The sequence below is a fragment of the Haematobia irritans genome, chromosome 2 (assembly GCF_050003625.1).
Source record: "Haematobia irritans isolate KBUSLIRL chromosome 2, ASM5000362v1, whole genome shotgun sequence".
In the NCBI taxonomy this organism is placed as follows: domain Eukaryota; kingdom Metazoa; phylum Arthropoda; class Insecta; order Diptera; family Muscidae; genus Haematobia; species Haematobia irritans.
The window spans coordinates 83298288-83324272 of record NC_134398.1 but is presented as its reverse complement, the minus strand read 5'-3'; the positions used below and the strand labels follow the sequence as shown (position 1 = coordinate 83324272).

At 33.3% G+C, this 25985-nt stretch overlaps 1 protein-coding gene across 7 annotated transcripts in view; it reads left to right on the top strand.

Annotated features, from left to right (window-relative positions):
- CYLD (ubiquitin carboxyl-terminal hydrolase CYLD) overlaps positions 1-11759 on the top strand; it is a 125797-nt gene extending 114038 nt beyond the window's left edge. For all 7 annotated transcript variants that reach the window (XM_075295462.1, XM_075295461.1, XM_075295463.1 and 4 more), the window contains 3 exons: positions 2139-2280; positions 2349-2545; positions 11425-11759. In XM_075295462.1, coding sequence (XP_075151577.1) covers positions 2139-2280; positions 2349-2545; positions 11425-11618 — 533 coding nt within the window. In that variant the 3' untranslated portion in view covers positions 11619-11759. The remainder of the gene's footprint in view (positions 1-2138; positions 2281-2348; positions 2546-11424) is intronic.
- The last annotated feature ends 14226 nt before the right edge of the window (positions 11760-25985 follow it).

Here is a 25985-nt window from a genome sequence, read left to right as displayed (position 1 = left end):
GACCTAAAGCGGGAAAAGCCCCTCACTCGAGTGCGAAGGATTTCCGACCAATTAGCTTATCCTCATTCCTACTCAAGACTCAGGAGAGGATGATAGATATATATCTTAGATCTAGCGTCGATTCCAGTTTGCTCTCTAAACGACAGCATGCATACTCGAAGGGCAGGTATACTGAGACCGCATTGCATGAACTAGTCAGCTTTATTGAAAGCTCACTATCGTTCAATGATTACACAATCGTGGCTTTTTTAGACATCGAAGGGGCATTCAATAACGTCCATCCGAGCTCGATATTAAATGGACTGGCAACTCTGAAGGTTGATCCAGGTATACTTAGACTGTTAGATGAACTTCTAATGAAGAGACGTATTTCAGCCACACCAGGACAAGCAAACATATAATGGTATGTGAACAGATGCACTCCCCAAGAAGGAGTTCTATCACATCTTGCTATAAACAACCTTATGGATTCCCTAGAAAAAGAAAGGATACAAGTGGTGGCATACGCAGACGATGTAGCTCTAGCAGTCAGGGGAAAATTCCCATCCACAATCGGAGATATTATACAGAGAGCCCTCCGGATGACTGAGAAGACAGAACTGGTCATCACAAAACTCCTACGGTTAAGCCTATATCCTTATGGGTATTGAAATTCCATTTGGTGAGGGTGCAAATTACTTTGGCGTTATTTTGGACAGGAAGCTAAACATTAAGCTTAATGTTGAAGAAAGGGCAATAAAAGCAACGGTAGCTTTGTACTCGTGTAAAAGTGCAATAGGAAAAAAGTGGGGACAAAACCCGAAAATTGTAAATTGGCTATACACGGCAGTGGTTAGACCTATAATACTATATGGTGTTGTAGTCAGCAGCCGACAAGTTTATATAAAGTTCAAGGTACGGCTTGTTTGTGTATCTCAGGCGCATTCAGTAAGACAGGAACAGATTCCCTTAATGTCATGCTGCATCAATTGCCCTTAGACATTTTGGCCAAAAAGTCAGCTGCAACAACGGCTGGTTGCGCGAGCTATCGCTGTGGTCGGAAAAAGGTACGGTCACAGTTCGGTCCTCAAAATAATGCCAGATGTTCCAAACGTAGTGGATTAAAATTTGGCAAACCACTTTTCGACAAAATGTTTGAAACTTATTCCCTTATAGTGAGGTTGGTGCACACAGTCGCCAGGGAATAAACGTTATATAGATTTCTACACTATTGGCTCCAAACTTGATGGATAAGTGGGTTTCGGAGTATATTCTAAAGACCTGGAACCTCGAATAGCGAAACGATTACCCAAAAGAGGTGGCGAATTGGCTGAGAAGTAAGGAGGTTCCAACAAATGTTGGCATTAATATATACTCAGACAGTCAACCTGCAATAAAATCCGTGGATTCTGTGTTCCTTAACTCGAAAACGGCGATCGACTGCCGCAAATCTCTCAACGAGATGCCTGAGCAGTACAATATTCACCTAATATGGATGCCTGGCCATAGGAACATACCGGGGAACTGCGAAGCGGATGAGTTAGCAAGGCTAGGAACTACCTTACATATTCCAGGGGAACTATAATCTGTTGGTATGCCTCTGGCTACCTGCAAGTTCTTACTGCGTCAGAAGGTTATTATGATGGCAAATGTTCGATGGGAGAATTGCAAGTAAATATGGCCCCATTTAAACTTAAACCGCACACTAGATATGGTAGTGTTCTCAAGACGTCAGATATCACTCCTGACATCTGCTATAACAGGCGATTTTGCAAAAACTGCTAATGTTTTTTGGAACAATCTGGTTTGTTCAATAGAAGAGAATAATCGAGAAGGTTGAGCGGTTAAAACTAGAAGTGCCCATATGTAATAGGTACTTTTAGTTAATGTGGAATCACAATGGACTGAGTAGTCGAAGTGAGCCTGAAACTTAATCGGGCTGCAACTATTGAAGTTTTTTTATGTTTAATCAATATCACAGCTAATTAAAAAATTATTCCATTAAATCATTTGATTCTTTATATTAAAGGAAATTTTCCTTACTTTAAGGGCCTAAACTTTGACAGAGGGACGAACATTTCAAAGATTAGTATTTAGATTAGATTAGTAGTAACTCAATTATTTTCAAAAATTAATAAATAAGTATTTTTTTATTTTAGCCCCCCGACAGTGCTCAGTGTGTGGAAAATTAGCAGAGTTCGAATGCCGTGACTGCTTCGGTGTCTTACAAAGTGGTGTAGGCCTTGAATCTACATCATTTTGTCCAAAGTGCTTAGAAACGGTGCATATGCATGTGAAAAGGTATACATACATATATATTAGTTCATCTCGTAGCTATTGCACCTTAAATGTTCTCCATGTATTTCTAGATCTAACCATAAGTATCGTGAGCTTTCAGTGCCTCAAGATTTTAAGGTGATGGCAAACCACATGACAGTTCCACGTCTTTATATGGAACTTTTTGCAGTGGTTTGCATTGAAACATCCCATTATGTAACATTTGTCAAGGCTGGTTCCGGTCCCGATGCTCCTTGGTGTTTTTTTGATTCCATGGCTGATAGAAAAGGTAAGTAAGAATACCAAGAAAGAAATAGGTCTTCGTTAAACTCACCACCTTAAATTCTTCGAAAAGGACAAGGGAGAAAAAGAATGTCCTGACGAAGAAAATTATCCCCTAAAACCTCTATTGGTGATTAAGCGAAAATGGACTGGTGGTATGACTTGGGATGTTCACTCTACTCTCTCGACAGCCGCCAACGTCTTTTCACTTACAAATGATTTTAGTTAGCATGATAATACAAAAAGTTAAACGTAATGTATCAAAATGTTTCTATTCCAACATGTAAAATGTACGAAAATCAATGAAAATTTGTGTAATTTTGATTGTGCTGCGTAGGTATGAGTGATTCTATTAAATACAAATCGAAGAATTTTGGATGGAAATGTAAATAACGTAGTCGCGGAGATTGTTCTATATATTCACCCTTATTCCTGAAGTCGCTCTCCCTCTCGCTGTCGCTTTTTGTCTTCTGTCGCTTTTAAGTCGTCTCGTCATTCATTTGGTATTCCTGTGAAGTGGCGACGGCGAGACGACGATTACTTTTTGCACCAATTACAATACTCTGTAAAAAAAGGCCGATATCACTAGAAAACAATCAGCTGATGTGCAAAAAATGTATTTTAATTTTTCCGTTTTAAAATATTTTTATTTCTTACGCAATTCAAGAAAAAATATTTGATTTGACGCTGGAAAAATATGGATATATATTCAAGGACAGAAAAACCTTCCAAAACTATAAAAATGGCGACGACGCTGAGATCAATTGCACAAGGATCATCGTGAAAGAAAACAATCAGCTGATGTGCAAAACTGAATTTTAATTATTTGCTTTTAAAAATAATAAATGATAAATTTGACTCGGGAGATGATTTACATTATAAGTTTGGTGCTAAATAAAATACATTGGCCTTGAAGGGTTTCTATTGAAAATGAATGGAAAAATCAACACGTTTACTTTAATTGTGCAGTTTTCTTTTATATGATACATATCAATTTGGTATAAATAGCGCATTTTTATATCAATAGATTTGTGATCGTGGTCAGCTCAGAACATGAGTTCCTCAAAGAGTGGAAGCTGGAATAAATCGCTAACGTGAACTCGCTTGGTTTTAATTTGTTCACGTTACCGCGAGTGCACTGTATATGTAAACATAAATCAATTCCCAGCGTAGAGAATAGACTTCGTCCCTGGTTCGAATAACATTAAACGTTATTGCCAATTTGAAATACAAAATCACCCTTATACCTGAAGTCGCCGTCGCTTTTCGTGAGTCGCCACTAATTTGTATTCCGTTCGTCGATATATTCTGCTATCGAAGAAAATCGGTATTCCTGGTGTCGCTTTTTGTCGCCTTTAAATTTACCACCGACGAGTTTAGTGTTTAATTTTTGAAGAAGTTTTTTAGACTTTATTAATCGAACAATTGAAAAATAAATGTAAAAAATGGAAATTGGTAAGAGGTAAAGTGACTAATCTTCAACAATTACAAAAAAATGGGAAAAATCAGTATATATAGCAGTTATGGTCATCACATTCAAATCATAGAAAAGAACACTGTACAATTAAAGTAAACGTGTTGATTTTCAATTCCATTTATTTTTAATAGAAATCCTTCAAGGCCAATGTATTTTATTTAGCACCAAACTTAGGTAACAATTGTATCGAACTTTGAATGATCCTTGGACACATAATGTCAACGTCGTTCCAATTATACATGCCGGATGTTGTTATTGCCATAATGTAGATATCTAAATCATTTCCCGAGTCAAATTTATCATTTATTTTGATTTTCCAAGTCCACATTGGATTACAAACAAACAGCATTTTAAACGCAAATAAAATTAAATTCAGTTTTGCACATCAGCTGATTGTTTTCCTTCACGATGATCCTTGTGCCATTGATCTCAGCGTCGTCGCCATTTTTGTAGTTTTGGAAGCTTTAACTGTCCTCGAATATATATCCACATTTTTTCCGCGTCAAATTAAGTATTTTTTCTTGATTTTCCGACTTAGAATTGCGTCAGAAATAAAAATTTTTTAAAGCGAAAAAATTAAAATTCTTTTTTTGCACATCGGCTGATTGTTTTCTAGTGATATCGGCCTTTTATTACCGAGTATTGTAATTGGTACAAAAAGTAATCGTCGTCGTCGCCACTTCGCAGGAATAACAAATGAATGACGAGACGACTCAAAAGCGACAGACGACAAAAAGCGGCGGCGAGAGCGAGGGCGACTTCAGGAATAAGGGTGATGATGATCCTAAAAAAATAAGCAATTTCAATTAACAATTAAAATTCACGGAAAAGAGCCAATCTATATCATTAAAAAAATCCGTATGTGTATTCGAAATTGTACTTGGCATTGTGAATCTGCTTTAACCCTTTCACTACCGATGTCCACATAGAAGGACATTCAAAAAAGGCACCAAATTCTGTTTTCCCACTTAGTTTCGATTTATTTCTCGATGTTATTTTAAAGTAGAGGCTTTAATCTAATTAAGCTATAAATATTGTCCACATGGGTGAGGTCTAAAATACATTTTTATAAACTTCTTTAACAATAAACGAAAAATACGAAAATTTGAGACAATTTTTGTACTGTATGTTTCTAGTAAATGGGCATTTATACAAAAACTATAGGTGATACTTTTACATGTTCTTTTTTTATTTTTTCTCACACTATGAAAGATATTATAGGCCAAATAGCGCTTATTTTCGTAAGGCTATTTGGTCACAATTCAAGAATCAAGTTTTCAGAACAAGCTCATATAGCTCTTGAAGTATTTGAGGTAGGTTTTCAAAATGACAATTTTTGTTCTAAACGATGTTAGTATAAGTAAAAACAGAAGAAAAATAAAAGTTTTTATCATTAGTTTTATTTCGGTAGTGAAAGGGTTAAACGTCAAATTTCATGTTTTTCAGCGTTAAGGTGAGTATTAAGTTCGAGTTTAGCCGCTAAAGTGAAAACTAAATCAGTAAGAAAAGGCATAAAATTGTACACATTTGTTGCAAATTTTATTATAACTTGGGAATATCCCAAAGCAAATTTTTACAAAGTTTTTATTCCTCAAAATGGATTATTAAAGAAAAGTAATCGTGAAAAAATGACGATTTTAAGGTGGGTATTAAGTTGGAGTTTATGGTGGGTATTAAGTTCGAGTTTAGCAGCTAAAATCGTCATTTTTTCACGATTACTTTTCTTTAATAATCCATTTTATGGAATACAAACTTTGTGAAAATTTGCTTTGGGCTATTCTCCATCAAGTTATAATGAAATCTGCAACAAATATGTATAATTTTATGCCTTTTTTTACTTAATTAGTTTTCATTTTAGTGAAAAAATGACGATTTTAGCGACTAAACTCGAACTTAATACTCACCTTTAGCGGCTAAACTCGAACTTAATACCCACCTTTACGGAGTAGTTAGTGTATGAAAAAGCGAGTTCACGTTATGCGGTGTTAACGTTACCGCGAGTGCGCTGTATATAACAACCCAATAAACACAAACGTTTGAAAAATGCTAGATTTCAACAATTTTTCAAACATTTTTGAAAGGATTAGGGTAATATTCAAGTTGAGAAATTGTTGAGAAAATCGCGTTCTCAACAAAAAAACAGACATTACCCTCAACAGTAAAATTCGATACAATAGCAATAATTTCTCAAGTGTTCTCCTCAAATTGAAATGCATCGCTACTCAACAATTTCTCAAACAATTTTCGATGCGAGTCAAATTAAAAATTAACATTGTTGCAAACACTTTTCGACCAAAATTTGTATAAATGTTATCGCCACTTCTAATTGAAAGTCAAAGCCAAAATTCTATGAATTTTGTATAATTTATTCATTTTCGTCAAATTAATATATATAATAATACACTACACTACAATACTAATTGAAAAATAAATATCTTATTAAACATATAAACAAATAAGAACAAAACAACAAAACTTTAAATATCTTAAACATTATTTGTAAACACTTTTGCATTGATAATTCGATTTCCTTCCTGCTTATGTCATAAAACTGCATTGAAATTAATATGCGGGCAATTTGAAATTAGGAACGTGATGGACCGCGTGTTAGCATAGATTTCCAGCAGAAGGAATTCACATAATATCCATTTTAAGCTGACAATAGGATGTAAATTAAACTGACGATGTGATGCACATTTTCATCCAGAAGTTAATGATATGGAATAATATCAAGTTTTTAACAATTTTAATTGGTTGCACTTTGAAATCTTTCTGGAAACTTTTTCTGATAAGCCATTCATTTTTCATCGGCCAGCTTCATAATGTTTGCAAGAATGTAGCACCAAAGATTTTAGTTTTCTGCAAAAATATTTAAATTTAGTGACTTCTCAAAAATGTTGATTTAATTTTTCATATTGACTTATCAATTATTATAAACTACTTGAAACAGTTCCACTTAATTGTCCAACATTTTTTCATCGATCAGCTTTTTAATGTTTTCAAAAACGTAGAATCCATAATTTTAGTTTTCGGCAAAGAGATATATATACATTTAGTGACTTCCTTAAAATTTTATTTAATTTTTTTTTTCACTTACCTATTATTATAAACTATTTGCAGCAAATTTGTCTAAAATTTTCCATTTTTTTTTATTTCTTCCACTTGACCACGAACTTCGTTGCACAAAGAAGTATTAAAAACCACATGGTTTTTGCGTTGCATTTTTAGGGTAGTGGTGTTTTGTCAAAGTTTTCTCATATTATCTTCAACACCTTTTCAATGATTTCGTCAACATTTTGGCAAATTGAATGTAATTTACAACCAATTTGAAGATGTATTGAAGATGAGCTGTTTTAAGTCAAGTTGAATTTATATTGAAAATTACATTTACCCTCAAACCGAAAACTTGTTGCATTTGAAAAACGCTCATCCTGTGTTTATTGGGAATGGACTGAATAGTCTAAGTGCTGCCACTTTAACCTAACCTACATATAGCACTCATACATTTATTATGTGTGCAAAATTGTATTTTAATCGGTTACAATTTAGATCTATGTCCATAGTTAACTGGTTTGTCAGTTATGACCACAAATTCCCTATCAAATATTGACTTACAATGTGGTCAAGCGGATAATACAGTAGGTACTTGTTTTTCATAGGGTGGTTTGATGTGTGGCAATGGTTTTTATTATGTGGAGTTAGTAGATGCATTTGGAAAAATGTTGTTGTTGTAACAGTTTTTAATGTAGTTTCATCCATTTTGTTCTATGCTTGTGTAGTTCAGCTGGTAGCCAGATCAAGGAACTCTGCGACAAGGATGGGGAGCAGCGTTGCCAATTTAGCTTTTTTCCCGCTAGATTTGGCTTTTTTTGAAGACGTTTAGCGGGAAAAAAATGCATTTAGCTTTTAGCTTTTTTTCTGGCTTTTTTTCATGACCCTTTTAGCTATTTTTGGCTTTTTTTATTTTCGACATGTTTCTATTGAAATATGGATAAATCGGCGTTTTTATCTAAGCCTTGCTGCAAGTATAAGGGTTTCCACATATTTCAAAGCTCAGGTGAAACATTAATAATGAGTCCAGCCATTATGCGGGCATTTTTGTAGCAAATACACCTTGTTGTAAAGTTTTTTCATTATATACATAAAAGTTATCGTAAACTTTAAATCTACTATTACCATACAAATTTGTTAGATAAACTGTCAGTAAATTATTGGGAATATTATCATTTGACTCGTTTATCCTTTTTATGTTATTATAATATTCTAAAGTTATTACGATATTACTAAATTAAAATAGTAGAATATTGTCGTCTCCTTAAAATACGAACGCGAATTTTGGTTATAATATATAAACTGTTTTCCTTGTCCAAAAGACGATAAAGTCGTTTTGTCCTTATAATTAAGTGATTCAACTTAAAAATGGGTATGTTTTCATGAAAGAAGGAAGAATTAATGAAATAGTCTTTAAATGTGAGGAGTTTTTGCATCTTAACCACAAACCAAAATAGCGTTCAAAAATAGAAGATGTTTTTCAACACTTTATTTTAAAAACGTATATATACAATAATTTCTACTTGAAGTCGAGTCTGAATTTGGAAATTTAAGTTTGCGTTAGCACGTTTTTAAAGCACTTTGATAGCTCATGAAGAAAAGGAAAATGTTTTTACTGAGAAATGTAAACTATAGGTATTTTCTACAATTTAAATAAAAGTAATGTATTTCGAATTTTTTCACAATTTCAAATCCAAACTAAAATTTTATTTTAAAAAATGACAAATCATTTTTTTACCAAATCTAAAGCATGCTTAGATCATTTAATATTTTAAAATAACAAGTAAATAAAATAGAGGTGTTGGGAAGGTAGCTCCCACAAAACGAAGGACTTCCAGTAAAAAATTTGTGATAGTAATCAAAATGTATCGAATACGCAAACAGAGCTAATATGCCTTAGATATTGTTACAGTCTCACAGAAGTGGAATTAAAATGAAAATAATATGCATTGTAAGTGAAATAAAGCCTTTAAGTTTGTTAAATTTCAATCAAAAATGTGACTTTTGATACAAACAATTTAGCTTTTTTTCTAGCTATTTTTTAGCATTTTTTAGCTTTTTTTAGCTATTTTTTTGGGCAAATCTAGCGGTTTTTGGTGAAACAATTCTGGCAACGCTGATGGGGAGTGTCCAGAGTGATCTGGTAGTGAGACGGGTAGGATTAGCTGGGCAAGCAAAAAGGTGACGATTGTCATGTGGCCCTTGATTACAGATGGGACACACGTCAGCTACGCTGCTATCAATCACTGATAAGTATGAATTGAGGCGGCTGCACTTGCCTGATCTTAGTTGGGCCAAAACTACCCTTGTCTGCCGTGGGAGGTCTCTCTCCTCCGGTGCTATAGGCGGCGGTCGGACTCCGAGAACAGTATTAAACTTGTAGGCTCTCACCGCTTCAGCTACAGTATCCTCATGAATCCTGTTCAGACCCGTCTGGTATGCTGTCTGATCTAGAGGCTCTCTTTTGTAACGCTGGATCTCGGGCTCTAGAATGTGAAGGTCAACCCTTACATTCCTGGGTGGAGGTTGTCTATCCACAAGATAGTGATTCGGATGACAACTTCGATGGCAACCCAAGAGGCACTGCTATGACAACATGTAGTTGTGTCGACGCACTGGGATGATCTTGGTCTCCGCATAAAGGTGATCCAGGTTGCGGTTCTAAGGGCAGCGTTCTGACAGGTCTGTATGTTATTCCACTGCGTATCGCTCGTTTGAGGTGTCCACACTGGCGCTGCATAGTTTACCACTGACCGGCCAATTGCCTGGAAAAATAAAAGCTACTGCTGTTGGCTATGACCAATTTGGTTTGAAGTATTTAAAGGTTATGTTTCCGTATATTGGCCATTATGTCCTACATGTTTTCAATACATTGTTAACTACGTCTGTGTTTTCGTCTGACTGGACGATAGCGAAAATAGTCCCGATACCAAATGGAAGTAGAAGTGAAGAATATAGGCCAATATCTATAATGCCGATTTTGTCGAAAGTGGTTGAGCATTGGATGAAATTTCAGATTTACGATTACATAAGTAAATCCTCACTGCTTCATGATTGTCAATATTCCATTAGATACAGTGACAGTGTCCATTTTGTAATAATGTTATAAATGTTGTGACCTCTGTTAAGTGTCTTGGTGTAATTATTGATGACAAGATGGTCTTTGAAGCGCAAATAAACTCTGTGATTTCCAAAGTAAACTTTATGTTACGAAAGTTATACAATTTGGATCTGAATGAAGAGGCTTATTGTACATGCGCTTATTATGCCTATATTTGTGTATGGTCTGGCAGTTTCTTCAGGTAGCTACGGCTAATTAGTAAGGAAACTCCGGTTGCTATTTCATCGTGTGTTGCGTTATGTGTACTCTGTCAAATGGTATGATCATATTACTTATTTTGTGTTGGACTTCCTCGGTTGTACGTTTAATGATTTCGTGAATATTATAAGATTATTAGGGCTCAGGAGCCTTTATTTGTAGTTGAATTGTTTAAATTTGGTAGGTCTACTAGAAATTCCCATATTGTCATTCCAAAGTTATGTTCTGTGTTAGAAAAATCGTTTCTTGTAGGAGTTGCTCGGGTGTTTAACATTTTTGCCTGCCTCTTTAAAGACTTTTTAATCAAATACGAATTCCCCTACACATTCTACTACATTTATAAGTAGTAGAATGTGGCTAAGTTGTCATTCTTAGTGATTTGTTATTGAACTCAGTTTTATATTGTTCTTTTCATTCCGTGTTATTTATTATTATTATAAAAAAAATATTATTAGATCTATACAGTAATCCCTCGATTTACGTCGTGATTGGTTCCGGAATTTGACGACGTTAATCGAAACGATGTAAACCGAATTAAAAATTGCTCATTCTTACTTCTAAGTCCATTTATGTATGTATGTACGTGTACATAATAAAAAACTTCAAAAATAAAGGTAATTCAGTAATTTCGGTAAGAGTTTCACAAAAAAAAAAAATGTTTCGATGTCATCATCGTTGATACTTATTTTCTTATGAAAGGCGTTTCTGATAAAGTGGGCAAAAAATCGACGACGTAAATCGAATGGCGATTTAAAACGGAGTTTGATGGAACAAAAAACTCGACGACGTAAATCGAAACAACGTAAACCGAGACGACGTAAATCGAGGGATTACCGTATTTTTATTTGTTATTTATATATTTTTATATTTAAGTGTTTCTAGCAGTAATTGTAACAGTCACATGGTCTAATCGACTATGTTACGTTCATGAAGAAATAAATTTAAATTAAATTAAAATATTATCTGTTAATTATATTAGTGATGCTAAAACAATAATATATTTTTGTATTTTACTCATATGTTTTTCGTTTTAATGCAGGTGAACAAAATGGCTACAATATTCCAGAAATGATAACAGTGCCCGATTTGCCACAATGGCTCTCCGAAGAAGGTTCTCGTGTGGTGAATGAAACATCTTCAAATGATAAAATGTTACCGGAACATGCCAAGCGCCTATTTTGTGATGCCTACATGTGCATGTACCAGAGCACTGATGTTATGATGTATCGTTAATTCTTATTGTTATTATTATTATTTTCGTAATTAGTTATTTTGCACTTTAGATGACTGCAGTTAATTTAGGAAAATAACAACAATGTTATTGAAATGTAAAATGTATACTAAATTTAACAATAAATACAAAGAAAATCCAAACATTTTTGCATTTTACTTATTAGATTCAGTCACATTCAAAAGTTAAATTATAAGAGTTGATAAAACTCATAAAAAGATACGCTTTCAAAAAGATATAATTTTGCAAAAACTTATACTTCAGGCATTTTCAGACTCTTTGAGTAAAAAAACCGTAGAAAGGTAAAGTTTTGTATTCGAAACAGCGTTTCTGGCGAAAACTTAAAATTTACGCACACTAATCCCTCGATTTACGTCGTGATTGGTTTCGAAGATTGAAACGACGTAAACCAAATTAAAAATTGCTGATACTTAGTTCTATGTGCATTTAATTATGTATGTATATGCGTGTACATAATAAAAAACTTCAAAAAACTTCAGTCTTTTATTCATTCATATTTTCAGAATTTGACGAATTTTCGGTAAGAATTTCAGAAATAAATGTTTCGATGTCATTAGCGTTGGTACTTATTTCACTTATGGAAGGCGTTTCTGATTAAGTTGGCAAAAAATCGACGACGTAAATCGAAGTTGGATGGAACAAAAAATTTGACGACGTAAATCGAAACAACGTGAACCGAGGCGACGTAAATCGAGGGATTGCAGTATTTTTGGGATTAAGTTGGACATATAGTTAGTTGTAGAACGTGATAGGGCTCCAATTTTTGTTCGTGTTTTGTATAATCACATTAAAATAAAAAAAATTGCAGGTATTTCGTTCATTTTTTGCGATATATCAACGCAGGTATTCATGTATACCCGTGTAAAAATTGGTGAATCTGGCCAGATATTATTAGATCCCCTGCTGTATCTCATTAGATATGGTAGTATACACTCAAAAAAAAGTTTACTTGGATCCAAAGATTTTGACCTTCCCTTAAAGATTGTGGTATTGATTCCAAGCCAAAGATGCGGCTTCTTTAAAATAAAGACAATTTTTCGGACCTCCCTGGCTTTAAATTTAGGATCAATAAAATTAAATTGGATACAGATCTCATTCATCGAACTATTATTCTCTTTTTGCGATATATTAAGTACAAACAATATTAATTTAAGTACAAACAAATTCTAATTTCAAAATCCAAATTATGCCAGATTCTTCAAAGTAAAAACCGTTTTCTTCATGCTAAAAAAAAGTTAAACCAAAGATGCAAATCCTTAAAATAAGTCTTAGCCTAAATTTGAAGAGTTTTTATATTAAATTTAAAAATTCAATATGTTAGTTACATTAGTTATTATTTAGTTTACGTTCAATCTCCTGTGAACGTAGTCATAAGGAAAAACATCTGTGATATTTTAATTTAGTTTTGTAATTATTTTTGAAATTATTTTAAATATTTGTTTAATGTCGTGGTATTACTGTGCCGTCGCTTTTTACAATTTAAAAATTATCAAAAATATGACAAAAGACTAAATGTAAGTTTAGAGTTTAACTTATGATACGCTACATAGAAATAATTGTGTCTTTTTGTTTACATTATGGTTGCCCGAAAAAGTTGGAAATCACCAACGAAACGTTGGATGTAAATATGAAATAAAGTTTTTTATTTGCATATTGAGAGACCTTGAAAGCCCATTTTAGAAAAGATCTAAAAATAACCAATAAGAAAAAATAAGAAAATCTCTGTTTGTTATAGAAATTTGTCCTTAATATTGTGTAAATTGTGTATCTTAAAGTAAAGGTTGCATAATCTTTCATACTAATTCAATATTACGTAATATTAAATAAACCTACATTTTAGGATGCGAAATTTACAATTTAACATATTACATATTAAGGACAAATTTCTTTAAAATAATGAAATTTTAATTAAAATAAAGTTTATAATCTTTGCTTCAAACATTTGTTTCATTAAATTTCGGACATACATTTTGTAAATTTGCGTCGCATGTCTTTTAACTAAAGCAAATTTTCCTTAAAGTAAAGAAACATATGTTTGATTTAAAGAAATTGACCTTAAATTAACTGAAATATTGAAACTTTAGATTTAAGATAAAAACGCTTTATAGGCGGCTTAGACTTATTTTGAGGATTTAGTGTCTCTGGATTAAAGTTTTTTTGGAATTAAGACAGTTTTTACTTTGAAGTATCCGTTAAATTTACAATTTAACATATTACATATTAAGGACAAATTTCTTTAAAATAATGAAATTTTAATTAAAATAAAGTTTATAATCTTTGCTTCAAACATTTGTTTCATTAAATTTCGGACATACATTTTGTAAATTTGCGTCGCATGTCTTTTAACTAAAGCAAATTTTCCTTAAAGTAAAGAAACATATGTTTGATTTAAAGAAATTGACCTTAAATTAACTGAAATATTGAAACTTTAGATTTAAGATAAAAACGCTTTATAGGCGGCTTAGACTTATTTTGAGGATTTAGTGTCTCTGGATTAAAGTTTTTTTGGAATTAAGACAGTTTTTACTTTGAAGTATCCGTTAAATTTACAATTTAACATATTACATATTAAGGACATACATTTTGTAAATTTGCGTCGCATGTCTTTTAACTAAAGCAAATTTTCCTTAAAGTAAAGAAACATATGTTTGATTTAAAGAAATTGACCTTAAATTAACTGAAATATTGAAACTTTAGATTTAAGATAAAAACGCTTTATAGGCGGCTTAGACTTATTTTGAGGATTTAGTGATTCTGGATTAAAGTTTTTTTGGAATTAAGACAGTTTTTACTTTGAAGTATCCGTTATAATTTGGATTTTTAAACTGGCATTTGTTTGTTCGTGAGTACCTTTATTAATAAACCGCGACAAGAGAATGAAAATTTGATAAATGAGATCTGTATACTAATTTTAATTTTATTGGTCCTAGATTTAAAGCCAGATAGGTCGCTAAAAAATTTCTGTATTTTAAAGAAGTCGCATCTTTGGCTCGGAATCAATACCAAAACCCTTAAGGGAAGGTTAAAATCTTTGGATCTAAGTAAACTTTTTTTGAGTGTAGGTGCAGTTTGATCACTAAATGGTTACTAGAGTTTGTTTCCCTCTAGCTTTTGAAAATATATTTACATATAGAGGAGGTATATATAACTCTCATTAGGTTTGAATAAAACAAAGTAGATGTGCTTGCCACTCCAAAAAAACACAGTTTGTTCACCATTAAAGAAACATTGGTTGCGTACTATGCGATATAAACTCAAATTGGGTGATGATATGTACACTAGATAGGGTCACGAAAAAAGTTGATGCGGTCACCCCCCAGTTTTGTAGCATATTCGAAGACAATTCCAGAACACCAAAACTTTTTTTTTCCGTGCACCCTACGACCCCCCGAAATACAATTTATTGTGCTGTGTCGTCATTTGAAGTCCGATCGAAAAGAAACGCATATCGTTATTCGTGGTTGATCAGGGGCATTGGTTCGTGCATTGGTCATTTTTGACTCCGAAGTCAAATTTGATTTTTAATTTTTTTATTTCGCTTCGTATACCCCTATGATGCCCATTTCTGATAAGCATTATAAAGATCTTAACAAAATATGAAACTTTTGCTTTTGAAGCATTTACTTATATTCATAAACAAAAAAGTTACAGAGATTTTAAAAAGTCAATAGGTCACCCTACACACCACCAATAGTTTGCTGTGTTGTCATGATGTCCGATCGAAACCACATGCACATCGTTATTCACATCTACGAAATTAATTTATAAGGCATTTAGAACACAAAACCTGTTTGTCTGTAAATTTCTAACGGTACCTTTGTTGTTTGCGCTACGGCATTTTCTGCGTTATGCAAAGTGCATGTGTTTTTGCTAGAACAATTTGAGAGCCTACTGTTTTAAAATTCTAACAATCACTTTCGCTACATGATTTTTTAAGTCTGTCCATATTTTTGTGAGAGAAGGCTGTTGATAATATTTGAAAAAAGTGCAAACAACAGCCTTCTCTCACAAAAATATGGACAGACTTAAAAAATCATGTAGCGAAAGTGATTGTTAGAATTTTAAAACAGTAGGCTCTCAAATTGTTCTAGCAAAAACACATGCACTTTGCATAACGCAGAAAATGCCGTAGTGCAAACAACGAGCAAACAACAAAGGTACCGTTAGAAATTTTCAGACAAACAGGTTTTGTGTTCTAAATGCCTTATAAATTAATTTCGTAGATGTGAATAACGATGTGCATGTGGTTTCGATCGGACATCATGACAACACAGCAAACTATTGGTGGTGTGTAGGGTGACCTATTGACTTTTTAAAAGCTCTGTAACTTTTTTGTTTATGAATATAAGTAAATGCTTCAAAAGCAAAAGTTTCACATTTGGTTAAGATCTTTATAATGCTTATCAGAAATGGGCATCATAGGGGTATACGAAGCGAAATAAAAAAATTAAAAATCAAATTTGACTTCGGAGTCAAAAATGACCAATGCACGAAATATAGCCCCTGATCAACCACGAATAACGATATGCGTTTCTTTTCGATCGGACTTCAAATGACACAGCACAATAAATTGTATTTCGGGGGGTTGTAGGGTGCACGGAAAAAAAAGTTTTGGTGTTCTGGAATTGTCTTCGAATATGCTACAAAACTGGGGGGTGACCGCATCAACTTTTTTTTTCCTTTAGGCCGTGATCCTATCTAATGTACACGCAGAAAAAAGCGCCTTCGAAACTAAAGGAAAAAATTCAAAACTTTAGTTTCGCCAAAATTCTAAACTGAAAGCAGTTAGGAATAGTTTATTACCTAGAATAAGGCATGGTATTTTACTAATACTGTTTTCTTCGTGGGGTATAAGAATTTACTACTGAAAAAGAAAATTTAATTCAATGTTTGTTATCAGTTCGTAAAAATAAACAAAAACCGAATTAAAACCAAGTTTCCTCAAATTTAGTACTAAGAAGTATTCAATCCTTTCAAACCTTAAGGAAACACACTTGTTAGAATATAGGAAAATTTCATATATTTCTTTTATCTACTTGTAATCGATACCTGTCATCGATGTAATCGATATGTCGACTATATTATACCCTGCACCACTTTGTAGATCTAAATTTTCGATACCATATCACATCCGTCAAATGTGTTGGGGGCTATATATAAAGGTTTGTCCCAAATACATACATTTAAATATCACTCGATCTGGAAGAATTTGATAGACTTCTACAAAATCTATAGACTCAAAATTTAAGACGGCTAATGCACTAGGGTGGAACACAATGTTAGTAAAAAATATGGGAAACGTTTAAATCTGAAGCAATTTTAAGGAAACGTCAAAAAAGTTTATTTATGATTTATCGCTCGATATATATGTATTAGAAGTTTAGGAAAATTAGAGTCATTTTTACAACCTTTCGACTAAGCAGTGGCGATTTTACAAGGAAAATGTTGGTATTTTGACCATTTTTGTCGAAATCAGAAAAACATATATATGGAAGCTATATCTAAATCTGAACGGATTTCAACCAAATTTGGCACGCATAGCAACAATGCTAATTCTACTCTCTGTGCAAAATTTCAACTAAATCGGAGTTAAAAATTGGCCTCTGTGGTCATATGAGTGTAAATCGGGCGAAAGCTATATATGGGAGATATATCTAAATCTGAACCGATTTCAACCAAATTTGGCACGCATAGTAACAATGCTAATTCTACTCCCTGTGCAAAATTTCAACTAAATCGGAGTTAAAAATTGGCCTCTGTGGGCAAATGAGTGTAAATCGGGCGAAAGCTATATATGGGAGCTATATCTAAATCTGAACCGATTTGGCTGATATTTTGCAAGTTTTTCGAGACCCATAAAATATTCGGATGTACGGAATTTGAGGAAGATCGGTTGATACACACGCCAATTATGACCAGATCGGTGAAAAATATATATGGCAGCTATATCTAAATCTGAACCGATTTTTTCCAAAATCAATAGGGATCGTCTTTGAGCCGAAACAGGACCCTACACCAAATTTTAGGACAATCGGACTAAAACTGCGAGCTGTACTTTGCACACAAAAATACATCAATAGACAGACGGACAGACAGACAGACAGACAGACGGACATCGCTAAATCGACTCAGAATTTAATTCTAAGCCGATCCGTATACTAAAAGGTTGGTCTATGATTACTCCTTGGCGTTACATACAAATGCACAAACTTATTATACCCTGTACCACAGTAGTGGTGAAGGGTATAAAAATTGTATTTGAAAGTGTAAGTAAGCAGTTCCAATCTTGAAGTAAAAGGTTTACTACAAATTTGTAAGATTTGTCCAAATGAATGGAAAATGTTCAATAAAATCATTCCATATATGAATTCGGTTTTATGTGGGGTTTTACTTTTCCAGAAGGTAAAGATAGCATTTTTATCCTTTTTTCAGTCAAAATGAGAAAATTCGCTATTTTTATTTTCACTATTTGTAGAAAAATTACATTTATTTTAGTATGGGCAAATTTGGGCAGACAAACTTTATGTAAAGAAGATTTTCATTAACAATCGTTAACAACTCTAGTTCTATTCCTCGCAAATATACGTATGTACTAAATTTTTCACATGAAAATAGCACTGTTGAATCCAAAAATTCAAGTTCAAAAACAAAAATATGTTTTAAAGTGTTTACAACATTTTGAACTACTAATCCTTAAAAGTTTTTTTTATTCACTTTTATTACGAAAAAATTAGGCACGAAAAATTTCAATTTTTGCTCTGCTTGGTTACACGAAATTTGCATAAATTTTGGTAAACATTGGCAGGTTTTTTTCTCCTGGACAGGGTTGCCACGTTTTAAATTTACCTTCGATTTGTACTTTCCAAAATGTTCTAAAGTAATTTCAATTGGAACATCCAATAATTTTTCGTTTTGAAAATTTGACTTTTCGCCGCTGTTTTGCTATTTCCGCCCATAGTGCAATGGTAGAAAAAAATTATAATGAAATTCTCATTGCGTATTTATAGTTTTAAGACGCCAATTGGTTACTTCCATTCTTTTACTTGCAGCATACTCTTTAGATCTCTCTTTCTAAACACATATATGTTCATAGGCTATTTCTAAATTAATATTTGTTTGCATCCAAGCATATTATATTTACAAGCATTTTATTTATTTTTTTTATCATTACTTCATATCACATTCAAATATAAATATAAATCTACTATATAAAAATAAGTCGGGTTTTCCTTCCTGACGCAATAACTCCAGAAGGCACGAACCGATTTCCACGGTTTTACATTCGTTAGAAAGGTCTCGCGCTCCACGATTGTGCATAACCGATTTCCACGGTTTTGCATTCCTTGGAAAGGTCGCGGGCTCCGTGAGGTTTATAGCTCAGAAAATTCAAGAAAAGTTTCAACGGAAAAGCGGGAAAATCTTTTTTTACATACAGCGCCGTCTTTGATGCAACTCCAGAACGCATGAATCGATTTCCACGGGTTTGCATTCGTTGGAAAGGTCTCGGGCTCAGTGAGGTTTATAAAGGGTGATTTGTTAAGAGCTTGATAACTTTTTTTTTTAAAAAAAACGCATAAAATTTGCAAAATCTCATCGGTTCTTTATTTGAAACGTTAGATTGGTCCATGACATTTACTTTTTGAAGATAATTTCATTTAAATGTTGACCGCGGCTGCGTCTTAGGTGGTCCATTCGGAAAGTCCAATTTTGGGCAACTTTTTCGAGCATTTCGGCCGGAATAGCCCGAATTTCTTCGGAAATGTTGTCTTCCAAAGCTGGAATAGTTGCTGGCTTATTTCTGTAGACTTTAGACTTGACGTAGCCCCACAAAAAATAGTCTAAAGGCGTCAAATCGCATGATCTTGGTGGCCAACTTACCGGTCCATTTCTTGAGATGAATTGTTCTCCGAAGTTTTCCCTCAAAATGGCCATAGAATCGCGAGCTGTGTGGCATGTAGCGCCATCTTGTTGAAACCACATGTCAACCAAGTTCAGTTCTTCCATTTTTGGCAACAAAAAGTTTGTTAGCATCGAACGATAGCGATCGCCATTCACCGTAACGTTGCGTCCAACAGCATCTTTGAAAAAATACGGTCCAATGATTCCACCAGCGTACAAACCACACCAAACAGTGCATTTTTCGGGATGCATGGGCAGTTCTTGAACGGCTTCTGGTTGCTCTTCACTCCAAATGCGGCAATTTTGCTTATTTACGTAGCCATTCAACCAGAAATGAGCCTCATCGCTGAACAAAATTTGTCGATAAAAAAGCGGATTTTCTGCCAACTTTTCTAGGGCCCATTCACTGAAAATTCGACGTTGTGGCTCGTTAGTAAGTCTGTTCATGATGAAATGTCAAAGCATACTGAGCATCTTTCTCTTTGACACCATGTCTGAAATCCCACGTGATCTGTCAAATACTAATGCATGAAAATCCTAACCTCAAAAGAATCACCCTTTACATATAGAAAATTTAAGAAAAGTTTCAACGGAAAAGCGGGAAAATCTTTTTTTACAACCCATTCAACCCAATTCAACTGTCTTAATTTTGGAATCTTAATTTATCAGGTAAATTGTTAAAAATGTTATCTTCTTATAAAGGGTGATTTTTTACCTATAATCTTTTTGACAACACTGCTTTAAACAGCTGAATTTTATTATCAAAATTCGTGTTCTGTTGAGAAAATACTCAAATAAGAAGAATTGTCGATTTTGGAGTGGAGTTCAGCCAGAAGTATTACTGGTGTCATCATAGGACCATACGTCTTCGAAGATGATGCGAATCGTAACGTACCTGTCAATGTTGAGCGTTACCGTGAGATGGTATCCAACTTTTTTATGCATTGTAAAATTTCCGTTCGCAACATAAAATTGTCTTTAATAATGTACTTGAGTGTATTGCTTTATTCAATTTGTTAATCCATGTCTATGCTACTTCTCATTTGGGTGACAGCATGCTATGAATAAAAGTGAAGCAACCAAACAAAAAGTTATTCAAAAACTTAAGATGTAAAGAGAGATAACATCTTTTAAACTTGTTACTACGACCAAATGCACTTTTTAATTGTTATTGTTGGTTTACTCTTCATTCATTATTGTTGTTTTTAATCATTATTGTTGTTTTTGATTTCAGCTTAAAATCATGCATTGACTAAGCTACAAGAGTAGCTTAACCAACAGAGGAAAAGTATGCTTGTCAAATTTATTTTGGAAAAGCCCTGCAAGATGGTTGGATGCACAGCTGTTTCGGAATTACCACATTCCTCATCAGCATCCTCTACTTGCAGCAAAACTATCAACCAATTATCAGAATAAATTCGGGTAATTCACTCAACCCAAAGTGAACTATTTACACTTGAACCTTCCGAAAAAAGGTTTGATAGTTCCTTTGCCAAACTCAAATTATCGATTTGAATGTAGTTGGCTGGGTTTGTTTTTGGGCGTGCTTCCTCTATCTTCATTCGTTTTGCTTGTTATTGTTGGTTTACTCTTCAATCATTATTGTTGTTTTTGTTAAAGTACGTTTCATTCAAAGTACGTAACACTTTTATAAAAACAATTTCATAAAATGAACGAAATTGTTTCATAAAAGCTATGAAACTTTTTTATAAAAAGTACGAAGTTGTTTTATACAAACTGCGAAATATTTGGAAGAACTTTTCTTCGTAAAATGAACGAAATATTTCGTAGTTTAAATAAAAAGTTTCTTTGGTTGTAAAACAATGACAAATTTCGTACTTTTAAAGAAATTTTTCGAAAGATAAAAACTGATTTTCAGATTTTGATCTCTCTCAAAACTGGTTAAAACCGAAGTGAAAAAAATTAAACGCTCATTTTATTCTACAAAAGAAAAAGTAATTAACAATTCTATGTAATAGAATGAACATCTTAAAACAAAGTAAGGATTTTTTTATTATTAATTCATTGTAAATATATTTCAAATTAAATAAATGCCTCAGGCTTCACACAAAGAAAATTTCATTAAAATTGAGCCAACGAAAATTGTTCATTGATAACATGTTCATTAATACAATGAAAATATTCGTTAATAGTACGAAATGTTACGTTGATTAACAAAAAATCGTCATAATAACGAAAAATTTCGTTATATTAACGAATTTGTTTCATTGGCTCACTTTTAATGACACATTTCGTTAATATAACGAAATTTTTTCTATTAGTGGTTAGAGAGGCTCATTGGCTTATGTTCCACAATAAGATCCCTAAAGTATACACATTAATAAATCTTCAAAATTTGATACGACAAACTCTTTTAATAGCATTTTAAAGGTTGTAAGACTAGTACAAGATTTTACATGTAGCGGTAAGTTATTATATTCTTGCGTACCAGAAAAATCAATACGTTGCTTCGTCCTTTCCGTATGACATAACGCTACTCTTAATTGCTTATTGTTTCGAGTATTGAATGATGTTTGATTTCTTGTGAAGGAGATTGTATGATATCCAATATTTCTCAAACACTTATAAACATACAAAGATGTTTGATATTTATAAAGTCCACGTATTGCCAAATATTCGGGAAAATGCTACAGAATAAGGTACTTGGTGAAAAAGTAATTGGCAAATTTGTCACTATCTTTAATGATTTATTCAGTAAACGTTGTAAAGATTTTAGTTCGGTGTTCTGTCTATTTGCATATATAATGGCAAGGTAATTAACCCTTCGTTGCATGAAATTGCATATATGTTAGTTTCTTGCCTGTCTAGCTCCTATTCTTTTACATATTTTACCATAATTTTTTTTGTTATTCACATTTTGGAAGCCGTAGATTATATTTGATAAGGATTTTGTCCAGTATCGTAACATTTTCATTTAAATAGAGAGTGCTTCGAAAATTTAACTTATTTGTTTTAATATTATGAAACTTTCTTAAAATTTTTTTAAATGTAAATATAAAATGAAAAGTTTACTCTATTCTAAACGCAACGTACATAATTTTATAATACAAATTATATTTACAAGTGCTCTACAATGAATGATATCATATCTGCAATTTCATGTGTTTTAGCTGATATGAACTCCCATTGCATATATGCCATATAATTGCATATGTGCAATATCATGCATCCAATAAATTTTTGTTACTACTGGGACACTTAGCGTCAAATATGAATATAAAGCCGAGTATTTTGATGATGATGGAGATATAAACACGGAGTTTGATGTTGATCGTAGTCGTAGAAGAAGCACAAGATGTAGGTTAAGTTAGGTTAAAGTGGCAGCCCGATTAAGATTCAGGCTCACTTAGACTATTCAGTCCATTGTGATAAAGATGTAGGAGAAGATTCGATTTGATCGTTGGCCTACATCGTTGGAGAATCGTATAACATACAAGCTGCTGGGTTGTAATTGTTACACGTATATCATCGTGATGGATAGGTTAAATGGGTTCAAATTTTTGCGGCGGTCTATCCCCTGTCATTATGTTGGTGACAATTTTAGGTGTTTAAAAGGTTCCTCATGGTGAAAGAACTCGGCTATAGAGCTTAATATTGAATCGAACTGCACTCAGTGATAAACAGAAGGTCAATATTGTGGTATCATAATTAACAGAAAAGTCTAAGTGAAAATGAAGTTTTGGTTCGCCATTATACCTAATCTAAATAAAAACGAGGGTCCGGGTTTACGTGTATCATATAAACTGACATATACCAAAACCAGTTTTCAGCTTGTGGTGCGCTCCAACTTCTTTGTTCCATCATACCGAATCATATAAGATATGGCGGTTTCTTTATCTTGTAAAAGCGTAGCATTTGCCATAAGCAGTGTTCCAAAGTCTCTTTTTCGTCAAAATATGGCTGCATACACAATCATTCGCTGCTCTTACTCGGCACAGATGTGCCTACAACTCTAGGTACCCGGTAATGATTGCTATGATGTTTCTGTTCCTCTTTTCTTTAAGCATGGTAGTTCTCCAGTCTTTTTCTTGTTTTTCACTCCTTGAAGTTTCGTCGTCCCTCCGACCATTGCACTGTTCCACGTGGAAAAGTTTGGCGAAGCCCGGCAAACGGGCTTGTGTTAAATACAAAAATGGGGAACTCTGTGCATCAAAAAAGGCAGAAATTATTTAGAATCCCAAGAGTTTGACTTTTAATATTGCACCCCGAGATGGAATATGATCACCTCAAACATGTTTCAGAATTAAAATGTTAGTTTTCGATGGGGAACATGTAACATGTTTGACGCAACCATCCTATCTGATTTTGGCAAACATTTTATGTTTGGCGAGAAAACAATTTTGTATAGTAAAAATGTTCCATTTTCCCCATCCACCAATAAAATTTTTCATTTAAAACATGTTTGACGCATTAACGCATGGTACACCCAGAAAACAAATTCGTTGCCTCAACCGAATTATTTGCCAACCGAAAGCAGGTGGTTCCATCAACTATCAATGATATCTGTCAGCACAACTAACATTTGGCAATTGTAACTGCATGGTAGTATGTTGGATCAACTTTGCATTGGTTGTCGCAATCTCAAATTAATTGTTTTGTTTGTTGGTGCAACCGCCCTCGATTTTCTTTATTATTATGCTAACCAAATTCCAACATTAAATGAAAGGCCAGATTATATTGAGATTTTATTATTTTGATACAAGATTTACTATCATAATAAACTACGAAAATATATACAAAAGGTGCTAACTACAAAGGCTTTTGATCTACATATATGTGAGATCAATTTACATTACAATTTACAATTTTTTATAGGTAATGTTTGTATACCAATGACAGATGGTTATTAGGTTGCAATTATGTGGTCAAACTACAGAACCTAATTCAATATATACTTGCCAGAAATTTCTTCCTTAAGCCTCTAAATATAAATACAGATCGACTTAGGCTCGTCCTGTGTGCTTAATACAATTAAAAAAGCTCGCTTGCCGTAAAAAGTATTTGTGTTTGTTGGTGTATGAAGCCTGCAATGGAAACTTTTGTAATATTCCTTTTTTATTAATCGGTGCGATACTTACCGGAAGGCATTTTCTTTTCTATGGGATAAACTTTATTCAATGTATTGCGGACTATTATCAAGTAATTGCTGTTCCCCGTTTTGCAAATTTTGTAGCGTAATACCATGTCGATGTTGATATAAATATTTATTTGTTGCAACAACTACCTTACGCCCGTCCTATAATTGAACTAAGATTCTATTAGTATACTCAACTTTTGGTTGTACCAACCATTTGTTGATTCCCATGATGTAGGTTTCACTATGCTGGTGGTTAGCTCAACAATTTTATGCAGCATAAAACTAAATTTATCGGCATTGGTTATTGTAACCGATTGAATGGTTATGGGAATTTCGTTTTGATCCTGTGAACTTTTTTATGGTCGTGTTGGATGTATAATGGGGAAAATTATCAAAACATTGTTCTTGTAACAAAAAATAAGTTACTGGCATCATATCGTCATTGTAATGATCGAATTGCAACCAACAATTTCTCTGGGTGTATGTAATTCAACCTTTACTGTTGAAATTGATCCAAAATAGAGTATATAAAAATGTCATGTTTGCTTGCACGACATTATAAATGCCAATAAACAAGGAATTACACTGAAAGCAGAGTTTTCTTTTCTCAGAAATGAAATTTTAGACAAACTTTTGATGCAAAAAAATGTCTATTGAAGTAAATAAAATTGCACCGTGGTGCAATGGTTAGCATGCCCGCCTTTCATACACAAGGTCGTGGGTTCGATTCCTGCTTCGACCAAACACCAAAAAGTTTTTCAGCGGTGGATTTCTCACCTCAGTAATGCTGGTGACATTTCTGAGGGTTTCAAAGCTTCTCCAAGTGGTTTCACTGCAATGTGGAAAGCTGTTCGGACTCGGCTATAAAAAGGAAGTCCCTTGTCATTCAGCTTAACATGGAATCGGGCAGCTCTCAGTGAAAAGAGTTCACCAATGTGGTATCACAATGGACTGAATAGTCTAAGTGAGCCTGATACATCGGGCTGCCACCTAACCTAACCTAAATAAAAATCATTATATATCGTTGCAATACTTGTCACAAATTCAGAAAATGTCAAATTAAGAAAATACTTTATAACAAAACGAATTTCGTTTGTCTAAAATTTCGTTTCTGAGAAAAGTATTTTTTTTGATGTAGTTAATAAATAAATAAAAATAAATAAATGGAGTTACTTTTGTTTTTTCGTTTCTCAAATGGCGCCCCTTTATCGCCGACAAGAAAAGTTTTTTCATAAAAATCAAAACATTTTATATTGTGACCATTTTCTTTTAATTGGGACAAAACTATTTTCTTGTATAAGTTAATAATTAGAAGAAAGATTCTCCCATTGATATTTATCTGCCTATGCTT